At 30.9% G+C, this 12,009-nt stretch overlaps 1 protein-coding gene across 1 annotated transcript in view; it reads left to right on the plus strand.

Moving 5' to 3' along the window:
* The window catches only part of TTC21B (tetratricopeptide repeat domain 21B), a 97,687-nt gene that overhangs the window by 20,328 nt on the left and 65,350 nt on the right, over positions 1–12,009 (plus strand). Inside the window, exons 10-14 of the mRNA XM_051986237.1 lie at positions 4,374–4,471; positions 4,792–4,992; positions 5,803–5,932; positions 7,491–7,648; positions 9,639–9,860. Coding sequence (XP_051842197.1) covers positions 4,374–4,471; positions 4,792–4,992; positions 5,803–5,932; positions 7,491–7,648; positions 9,639–9,860 — 809 coding nt within the window. The remainder of the gene's footprint in view (positions 1–4,373; positions 4,472–4,791; positions 4,993–5,802; positions 5,933–7,490; positions 7,649–9,638; positions 9,861–12,009) is intronic.

Below are 12,009 nucleotides of genomic sequence, written 5' to 3' on the forward strand. Positions count from 1 at the left end.
TTGGCACTAAAATATTAAGATCCTTTCCCAATAAACAATGAGTACTTGTATCATTACAGAAATTAGTCATATGAATCATGGCATTATCACTATAAATGAAACCAGAAGATAGGAGAATACCATAGTTAAATGGAAGCATGGCTCAGTTTCTTTGAAGAAGCAAAGAAGAAAAATTTGGCAGAATTGGTTTTATTATGCAATAAAAAGCAGTAAGAAACATTTAATTGGATATTCTTTAGTTTCTTACTGTAGTTTAAAATTTGCCAAAAGTTCAACATGAAAATAATTTAACCTTATGGATCGATATATCTTATTATGGAAAGAAAGAGATAGAAAAATTAAATGGAAAACCTAATAAGTAAGATTCAGTAAATCATTGTTGATTTCATGCCAAAGTGGGAATAGTTAGAAAAATGAAAAATATATTGTAAAACTTGAGGGCATAAGGAATAAAAAACACCAAGATCTTTTTTTGTAGACTACAGAAGCCTCACAGCTGTGCATCATGGACTTAATGTTTGAGAAAACAATCTGAATACATGGAACAGAGCAAGCATCAACTAACATCATTTGAAAGTCATTGGCATTGATTATATCTTTTCAGGGAAGAAATGACCCATTTTGGATGTGGAAGTCACTCATTCACCAATAATTTAAGTGATACAATGTATAAGACCTATGCTAAGCATTGGGAATGCAACCACAAAACAGTCTTGTCTTTTGCTCTCAAGAAGTTTATCATAGGGATGTAGTGTGTACACAGATAATGAGATACACAATAGAGGATTATTCCTTAATCATCTGTCTGTTATAGTCGGACTTGTTTGAGCAAATATAAAAATTAATACAAAAACTTGAAGAATAAAAGTGAGAAAAAAAGATGTGTAATTTATACAATTCCTACTTGATCTATTTAAACAAATTATTGGTATTGGAAAGTGAGAAATAGATGGAAGATTTATTGATAACAATTAGAGTAGTTTCATAATTATTTAACTGTTATTGCGTCAATAAGCATTTATTAAGTTTCTGTTGTGTACATGTGCTTGGCACTATGAATAAAAGGGGAAAAAACCATAAAGCCATTTCTGCTCTTAGTGCATTTACATTCCCTTGGGAATAAAGCCATGTACACAGAAAATTAAATGTAAAGTTTATGCAAAGTCATTGTTGGAGGAATGGTATTAGAAGTTGGGGGGGAAAAGTTTCACCTTCTTATAGGGTGTCTGTCTTGAAGCCAAAGATTCCTTAAGACAGAGGTGAGGAGAACATACATTCTGAACATGGTGAATGAGCTGTTCAGAGGCACCAAGATGAGAAATGGAATGTCCTCAATAGCAAGTAAGTTAGTCTGACTTGGAATATAGAGTGAAGTAAGGAGAATAAGATTCATTAAGCATGGAAAAGTAGGCTGGAGTAAGATTGTGAAGGGCTTTCAAATCTAAGAATAACTATATCCTAAAGACAAAAGAGAGCTTCTTATTGTTCTTGAGAAGGAGTATTGTGATTACATTTATGATTTAGAAATATATCAGTTTTGCACACTTGTAGAAGATGGATTGGAAAGGGAATTGGATACCGAGAAACTAATCAGAAGACTATTTCAATAAAGGACCAAAGAGAAAGAGCACTGGACTTGAATGTGATTAACCTAAAATCATATCCCATCTCTGCTGTTAATGAATGACTTGTAAAACACTGGTTTGTTCAAACCATTTTTCCCCACCTTTATTTCCCCATCTGCACAAAGGTATATAAAATAGATGATTGGCAAAATCCCTTCTATCTCTAACATACTATAACAATTTACTTAGTCTTGGTCTCCAGTTTTCATATCTGTAAAATAGAAATGTGAACTATTAAGCTTTCTTTTCTATTCAAGTGACTGGACACAAAAAAGAACCTAAAATATATCTTAGTGAAGATTTAAAATATTAACTCATTTCTGAAATCTCAGATTAATTCTAAGTTTCCCTATATGGAAAATCTAGAGGTACAGAAATCCATCATGCCTTTGCAAATCTCTTAATCAAAGCCATTTTTCTCACATAACTTATAGTATTTTCTCCAAAAAGATAGAATTCCATAGTAAGAAAACATAGTAAGAAAGTTCACATAACCACTCAATTGATTAAAAAATAATAATCACTTAACTTTTGGTGGACTCTGAGAATTACTTTCCTAAAATCATCAAATTCTTCTTTAACTACTCCGTTTAAGGTTTCTCTTCTCCCACCAGTTAAAAATGAGATGAGCTCTGGAGATATTTCTTTTAACAAATGGATCAGAAAGTTGCTAGCATTGTTTTCTAGAAATATTTGTGAAATATAAAGATTGACACCATTAAAATGAGTTGTTAAAATGAATCACATCTCAAATGAATTCAGAAAAGCAAATCTGATAGTCATCTTAAGAGATAGGGATAGGCATTAAACCTATGATTTCATTAATATGGGGAATTGACAGATGCAACTTATTTTCATATTCTTATTATTACTCTAATCATTATCCTAGTCTGATCAGGCATCATCTTTTATATTTGATAAGAATGATATAAAAAGATTTTGGTACAAGAAATTGTTTCAGGAGAGTTAAAGAAATATGTCAGAATTACATATGATTTACTGACTAACAAAACAATAAAGATAACCCTTAATCTTTAATATTAAGTGCCACGGAAAATAAAGTCATGTAGCTGTATACTCTTTTCAAAGGATTTTAGACTAAAGCATTAAAGAACTTTCAAAGGACTTCAGACTAAAGTAAAATATTATTTTGTCATATTTTGCCAAAAGAGGGAATAGTATGATCATTGTTGAATTAGATATTGAATTAGAATACTTCATAAAAAGTTATAAAGAACATGATTGGAGAAAATAATATTTTGTTGCTGAATACAGGATGCAGTGAATGTATAAATAAATATATTTAAAGATATTGTGGACATTTTCCTCCAAGTATATGGAAATTTACTAATACATATAAAGTCTTTCCAATAAGTAGAGGCAACTCATTCACTACTACTGAGATAAGTAGAGAACTTTTATTTCAGTCACAAATTTGGTTAAAGATATGGAACTGCTTTTGCTTTTACCAGTACTCCATAAGGTTCTCTGAATATTTATAAATAATGTATAGAAACAGAACTGCATACTTTTTTCACTGAGTATTTCTAATTAGGTTACTTTTTAAGAGAGAAAAAATGACCTTAGAATCTGGAAGATCTGTATTCAAGTGCCAATTCTAATATGATAGCTCTGTTACTATCAGTAAATAACATACCCTCTCAATGTCTCAGGCAGAACTCTTAAAACTAAATAATGATATGCTCCTAAATGTGCAACAACCAGCTCTAAGTAGTAGGGTAGGAGTGGGGAGAGAGAGAAATGTACTACAATACGCTTTTAAATTTAAACTACATATTTAATGAGTTTTCCCAACACTTTAAAATCTAGACAATCAACAAAATAACAAATCAAGCCCCGATTTGTAGCATTTGATGATTTCTGAAGTATAAATATATTGAAAATTTTAAAAGCTAGAGCCCATAAAAGTATTTATTACATACCCTTAATTATAGATAAGCTGCTAATCTGTATTGATAAAGTTTTCCTCATCAGAAGTTCATCTGCACTGATGAAATCACAGCTAATAGAAAAATGTAATAATTTTGAATAGCTTTCTGTTTTAATTTTTTTTAATGTTTTCCCCCCTCTTTTTTCTCTGTTCTGCCTAAGCAACAGAGGAGGATAATTTTGAGAGGCAATTATATAAACATCATGTAGGGGCATGCTTATGCAAGTTCTCTTACATATACTTCATTATATTCAAGTCATTTTGGCTGAAAGAAACTTTTCCATTTTTATATAACAGTTGATGGGAAAATAGAATTATTGGCATGTATAGCAGCTGGCTATGGTCCCTATTTTATCAATTCTATAAGTTCTAAATTCTTTTCTGTAAAATTTGAATTGTTTATACATGGTGGGGGGAGTTGGGGATGATGCTTATTTTACTTATTTTTTACTATTTTACTATTTTTCATCTAATTCTCTAATTCCTTATAATCAAATAGCAAAGAACATTTCAAAATGATGTTTGGAGAAAATAATATTTTATTGTATACAACAAAATATTATTTTCTCCAAATATAAAATCTTTTTAATCTAATTTATAATTAAATAATCTCAAGGTAGATACCATTTTCTTTTGTGTAAGCTACTAAATAATAAGAAACTGACCATACCAGTCTCTCTTTTTGGCAAAATGTGACAAAATAGTATTTTACTTCAATCTGAAGTCCCTTGAGTTAATTTTAGTTTGGAGATATTGCAAAGATGATACTAAGTTTGAATAGTTTTCCTCTTTTATAGGAATTATTCGATGTCAGCTAATAGAAGGGCAAATACAGGATGCAGGTCATCAACTTGAATTCCTAAATGAAATTCAGCAGTCCATTGGGAAAACTGCGGTAAGATTTTATTTCAGCTAGGTACTTATAGTTAATAATGCAAGGCAAATGCAAATTTGAAAAAATGAGACTTAAAAATCAAGCTTTCTGTCTAGTAAAGACAGTATTTTATCAATGCATAATAGTTTTTTATTTAATATCAAGCAAGCTCTTTGTTTATTAGCTATGTGCAAAATTATATATGACTGAAAGCTTTTTAACTTCAAATATGGAAGCTAATGATTATATTAGAGCATAAAAATTACTCATTAATAGCATTTTACATGTCTACTCCAAATCTCAATCACAATATTCCTAAATAAAACTACTTATTCTTTTAGGAATTGACCTTTTTGCATGCAGTACTAGCCATGAAGGAACATAAACCACAAGAAGAGGTTATTAATTTGTTAAATGATGTCCTGGATACACATTTCTCTGACTTGCAAGCCTTACCATTTGGTATACAATACTTTGAAAAGTTAAATCCTGACTTTTTATTAGAAATTGTTACAGAGTATCTGAATTTCTGTCCAACTCAGGTAAGTAATATTGGTTCCTTTTATTTTAGTGATTGATTTAGCTGAAACTCATGAAAAGTATCTAGCCTCCCTGTTAGTTCATAGTAAAACTGAGCCCATGTATCTGATTTTCTGTATCAAGAGTATTATTGCCACTATTTCTTGAAATAATTCTAGAAATTTATTAGCAATAAGGCCAGAAAAAAGAATTGAGTAAATAAGCATAGAGAAGAAAAAAGTGATCACTTTTTGCAGATTGTTATTTTACTAATAAACCATCTAAATATTCAACTAAAATTAATTGAAAAAATAAGTAGTATAATTTATGATAAAACTACATAAATTAATTTACAAATCATTGTCCTGCTAATCATACTACCATAGGATTATTTTAGATAACTAAACAAAATACTAACAACAAGAAAGTAAAAAAACAAAAGGTATCTCAAAGGAAATCATGAGGAGGAAATCAGAAGGAGGAAACCATAGGAAGGAAGGGATCTAGCACTACTGAATCATATGAGGCTATACCACAGTGATGATTTTTTTTAATGGATATATATTTTAAAAAACAGAAATTGATCAGTGAAACAGAAACATAAGATACAATATCATAATTCAAATCAACCCCCAAACACTAATTATTGGGGAAAACACTGTTTATCAAAAATTTCTGGGAAAATTGAACTTAAATATATTAGCCAATATATTTCAGAGGTAAGACTTGAACTAAAGTCTTCTTGCAGAGAATAAGAATTTGTATGTTCTGTTGGAGGAAAGCATTATAAATGTATGGTAAGAGTTAATCTTCTAATTTGTTTTTATTGTTAGCCTGCAAGCCCTGGACAACCACCTTCTCTGCTTCTCAGACACTGTGCCTCAGTCTTAGAGACTATTGTAAGAACCGTACCAGGTCTTCTGCAAGCTGTTTTCCTAATTGCAAAAGTGAAATATTTATCAGGTAGCTGTGTGTATGTGTGTGTGTATGTGTATATTTTTTAAAATTAAATTTCCTTAAGTGACATTTTTGCCTATTAATTGACAAGGTGAATTTTCAATGGGTTAAATAAATTATATGGTTGCCCTTCGTGTATATGTATGTATATTTGATTAAAATTAAAATAAAGTATATAATCATATCTTTAGATTTGATTAACTAGTACTAAACATTGATCATAAAATAGATTCTGGGAAGAACACAATTAAATCAGGCTAGAGACTGTATGAGAACATCAAGTCTAGATTGGTACTTCAGATACAGGCAGTTGTGACTACAAGTATTGTTTTGTAGATAATTGGAATACATTAAGTAGTTACCTTCTTTGACCAGCTTTTTTAACTTCTAAAGATAGCAGAGTTATCACAGAAGCTATGTAGGTATAAATATAAACACAGATAGCATTTAATACTTCTTTTTTAGGCTCAAACAGGTTTGTATGCTAAATAAAAATTAATTAGTCCTAAGAGCTCTTAGGGAAGAAATTAGTTTTAAGGAGCTTACCATCTAATCCAGTAATTTTTATTATGTGGAATAGGAAAAGCACACTGGACTGTGAATCAGGAAATTTGGTTTCAAAGTCTAGCTCTACCACTAGTAAGTAGCTCTATGGTATACTGGGAGTTACATAACTTCTTTGGGTATCCATTTTCTCTTCTATAAAAGTGAAAGTGCAATGCAAATGGAAAGTTTTAAGAATCAGCAAATTTTCTCAGTACTATTGATATCTCTATCTTCACAATAATTATTAATTAAATTATATACTCATATGACCAGACTTAGAAAAATTCATTTTGAAATCCCTAGACTAGATACTAAGATTCATCCCTCAGGGTTCACTCTCAAATTTCTTATTCATCAGTTATAGTCATTGATGTTATTTTCATTGAGCTATTTTTGTATGATAAAACTGAGGACTCCTTTAATTCATTAAAGGTTAATTCATTTCAGTTAATTCATTCAGCATTTTTTCTTTATCCTAAAAATTAATATATATATTTACCACAATCTAGTGATATCTTAGTTAATGAATTTTGTAGGAATCAAGCTCATTTAATTAAAGATTCCCTGGGTACCATATCTTCCCTCCAGAAAACAAAAACTTTCACATGTGTTCCAGCTAAAGGAGCATTGAATACAACTGTTCAGAGCAAAAATATTTTCATAAGCTGTTATCATTTGTGAACTCTACTAAGTCAATGGTAGATAAAAGTCTTCAATATCCCTTTACTCCTAGAATTATCACCAACCTGTTACCTTTAGGCCAAGCTCTAACCTTCTTATCAGAACTGAAAAGGAGCTCATGATAGTTATTTATACTTATCTTTTGACTAATGTGAATTAAAGATATAGTTTTATAGTATAGAACAAATCTGACCAACCTGTAGCTTTGTCTTTGTGATAAAAAAATCAATCATTCGGAGATATGTTTTGAATTTAACAGTTGTCTCCTATAGAAATATCCCTAAATTCTTAAATGTTTCAATTATAGTTTTTTGTAATGTTTTGTTTGCATTATTAGGTGATATTGAAGCATCCTATAGTAACCTACAGCACTGTCTAGAGCACAATCGTTCCTATGCAGATGCTCATCTTCTTATGGCTCAAGTTTATTTATCTCAAGATAATTTTAAATTGTGCTCTCAATCTCTTGAACTTTGTCTGAGTTATAATTTTGAGGTGAGTTCTCCAGACTTAAATGGTTAAGACTATTACTCTCCATGGAACTTAAAGTAAATTTTAAGAATTATTTAATTTTAAAGCAATTTTTTCACTTATTATTTAAATTTACCTTATACATTTTATTTTAGAGTGAAGTAAGAATTTTTAAATTAATTAAACCATAAAAAAAAAATGTTGGTAAATCCTGTCACAGATTTTGTATGACTGAGAAATTTTGAATTGTGGTATAATGTGTTTTGTAGAATGATGTCATAATTAAATTCTGTCTTGTCATTTTGGGTTTTTTGTTTCTTTATTTTTTTGTTTTGAAACTTTTTATTTATTTATTTTTAACACATATTTTCTTGTCATTTTGTCATCATTTCATGGCATAAGTAAGCATGTAGATATATGGAGCTGATATGTAGATATATATTTTGTTATATATAGATAGATATATAATAGAGATGTATATTATATATGAATATAGAGAGATGGATATTTTGTCCTGGTTATTTATATATAATTATCCTCTAACATTGTGTCCCCTGGCATTGAAGAGTGAGTTCAGTTTTAAACTTATTTCAAAGGAAAAGGCTAGTTGGGGAGAAAGAAAACTTGGAGAGAGCATTGTTGTGAAAATCAGAGAATAGAGTGTCAAGGAGAAAGGACTGATTGATGATCTTAAAGTTTCAGAGAAGTCAAGAAGGATGAAAATTGAGAAAAAGCTATTAAATTTAGCAGGTAAGAGATGATTGGTAATTTTGGAGACTTGTTTCAGTTTTTGTTGAATGATGAAGTCAAAAGGCAGACTGCAGACAGTTAAAAAGAAAAGAAAGGAAGTTGAGATAGCAATTGTAGATGTGCTTCTCCAGAAATTTAACCAGGAAAGGAAAGAGATATATATAGGGTGAAAGCTTATGAAGATGGATGGATCATGAGTGAAAGTTTTCAAGAATGGGTGAGTTGTGGGCAAAAAACAACAGCAGATAAATAAAAACATCCAGTACAGTAACTGTGTTTGACAGTATATAGGATATTCTGTGCTAATGGAGCAAATCTGTCTGCTGTGAAATTAAGAAGTGTATTTCATTATCTCTTCTCTAGGTACCTACATTGATTTTTCCATTATTCAAGTTTCATCTTCCTTTTAGTGATTTTATTTTTTTACTTACTTTGTTGTAATCATTTCACATTTCATTTTTCATCATTTCACATAAATTTGTCATTTCACACCACAAAATAATATTTTTATGATCTTATATCAGTGGGTAAACAATTTATGTCTAGTACTTTGCTGCTGAAAAGAGAGCTGTTCCAAATGCTTTCTCAAAATCTATTTCTGTAATTCTCAGTCATCTTTATGATTATAAAAATACACTTGGCTTTAGCAAACTTCCTATGAAAGCTTGTCTTATATTCCCTTATGATTTCATTTGGAATGTCTTCAATGTGTGCCTAAACAGTTTTCATAAAGGTTTTATATAAAAAGATGAGAAAGCAGACATATGGGTCAATAATTGTTAATGTCTTCTTAAGTGAAAATGTTGTACATGAGCTTTTTTCTATTTTTTAAATTTTCTTCTCTTCAAGATATCTTGAGATTTTATCTTTAAGGACTTTATCACCTCCAGCATAAACTTTGTATACTTAGCTTCTTTACCATGAGAACCCATAAAACTCAATAGCAATTTATGAATGATAGTTCTATTAAAGGTTGTTGGGGCTTATGTTTTTAGTCTGAAAATAAAAGTAAACAATCTTACTGCTCTGTAGGGGATGGACATTTGGAGATCTTCAGTAGTGATGATTTTCTTATATTTGTCTTCCCTAAGTGAATAGTGTATAAATGTGAAAAAGAGGAAAGAAATCAAATCTCATTACCAAAAAAAAAAGTAAACTTTATTTTCCTAAATAATTTCATTCATCTTAAATGTGTAATGTGTATTGTTATTTCAAAATTTTTAAATTATCTCCAAATAATTAAAGCATATCAAAATATTTTCAGATAAGAGAATATCCTTTATATCATTTAATAAAAGCCCAGGCACAGAAGAAAATGGGACAAATAGCAGAAGCTGTTAAAACTTTGCATATGGCAATGAGTTTACCCGGGATGAGAAGAATTGGAGCTTCAAAATTTAAATCCCAAAAGTATGAGGTTGATGCAAGTCATCGTTTGTCAATCTTTCTTGAATTGGTAGATGCTCATCGCTTAAATGGAGAACAGGTAGGTAGAGATGTAATTCAAAGAAACTGGTCAGTAGTGTAATTGGACAATCTTATTTAACAATAAGCACAAAACAAGAATCATTCCTTTCTACCAACAGATTCAAGAATTTTTTTTATTACCTTTAATTAGAGCCACTTGCATTTTATTTTAGGAGAAACTTACTAAGTATTCTGAATAATTTAGTAGATTTAAAATTGGAAGGAGTCTCAAATGTCATGTAGTCCATCCTTTTATTTTATAGTTGAGGAAACTGAGCTCTAGGAAAGTTTAAAAATTTGTCCAAGTCAACGTCAGACAGAATTTTAACCCAAGCCCTCTTACTCTAGAACTGATACTCTTATCACTTTATCATATTGAATCTTATCTAAAAGCACATTACTTTTAAGTAATGTGAAGACAGATAGGGTCTCTATACCATCTTAGCTACTATTGATTAAACAAATTAATATTATAATGTTTCTATGATATTCAATTCAACAAATGCTTACTTCTCTGTTTATTCTGAGTTTACCACCATCCTTTGATCTCCCTGGTTTTCATCCTTAAGTCCTCATTCTTCCTCTCCCAATATATCTAATCATTTGCCAAATCCTATCTTTCTCTTCTCCTCAACTCTTGCCCTCATATTAGGTAACTTGAACATATAATATTGATACTTCTTCAAACCTTTATCTCCTCCTTCCTCAACTTGATTATTTCTCATGACCATTCTACCACATCTTAACTACGTGGATCTTGCCTTCATCTATAAATGCTTCACTTCCAGGTTTATGAATTTTGATATTCTCATCTAATTAAAATATGTTGTCATTCCCTCTGCCTTGCAATTCCAAGTCCTGTCCTTCATCCTCACTATTCTTCGGCAAGTCATCATCCCTGCACTGGCTTTATTTTCCTTCCTTTCCTATTCTGATCCTGTGGTAAACCAGTTCACTTCTACATTGTCCTTTTCTCTTTAAGTCCCTTTCCCCCTTATGCTATCACCAGTGTGCTCTACTAAGCTTCAGTCCTGGATTATTCCCATCCAATGCCTTTGCTTCTACTCTGTTACTGCCAAATGAAGTTTGAGAAAGTCACAAAACCATCCTTACTGAATCCATTTCAAACTTATATTATGTAAACTCAACTGGACCCTCATTACAGCAAGGCAATCTTTTTTTTTTTTTTCCTGTCTGATTGACTTACTGTTCTACTCACCACAACAGCCCATTGCTCCTCGTCTACTAATTTCTCAGCTAAGAATCTTGCCTCATATTTTACTGAAAAAATTGAGACTTCATCAATGTGTTCCTCTTTTCCCTCCTCTTCAAGTCACATCTCCCAGAAGTTACTATTTCCCCCTTCATTCCTCATTCCATAATGAGATGGCCCTTCTCTTTAACAAGGCAAACTCCTGGACATGAACAAGTAATCCCACTCCATCCTCTCTTCTCCAGCAGATTGTCTCCTCTGTCATCTTTACTCTTTCACTTCAGTCTCTTTCTGACTATTGCCTGCTTCTCTACTGCCTCTTAGATTCTTTTAAGTCTATACTATGGCTTCTGACTACATCATTTAAGTAAACTTAGTCCTTCCAAATTGACAAATGATCTTTTTAGTTCCAAATCCTTTTCTTAATTCTCTTTCTTCTTGACCTTTCTACAGCCTTTGACACAGTCAATAACCCTCTTATTTTTCTTGATACTCTATTCTCTATAAATTTTCATATTACTACTACTCTTCTTCTATTTCTCCCCCTACCTATCTGACCACTTCTTCTCAGGCTCCTTAATTGTATCTTTTTCTAGATCACATCACTAAATATGAGTAGTCTACAGAATTTTGTTCAGCTCTTATCACTCTATACAATTTCATTTGATGAACTCTTTAGCTCCCATGAATTCAATTATCAAGTGAAATAGCATAAAGGAAGAAGAGAAGGTCTGCTAATGATTATGCTAATGATTCTTAAATTCATGATCTACCACTGTAAACTCTCTGCTGATCTACATTCCCACATTTCTACCTGCCTATTGTATATCTTGAACTAGATGTCTTACATCTTAAAATCAACTTGCCAAAAATTAATAAAAACTCTTTTCCCAAATTCTCTTTTTAACTTTCCCATTATTAATAAGATTACCACTGTCCTACCAGTTACTTACAC

This window comes from Antechinus flavipes, chromosome 3 (assembly GCF_016432865.1).
Source record: "Antechinus flavipes isolate AdamAnt ecotype Samford, QLD, Australia chromosome 3, AdamAnt_v2, whole genome shotgun sequence".
Taxonomy (NCBI): Eukaryota; Metazoa; Chordata; class Mammalia; order Dasyuromorphia; family Dasyuridae; genus Antechinus; species Antechinus flavipes.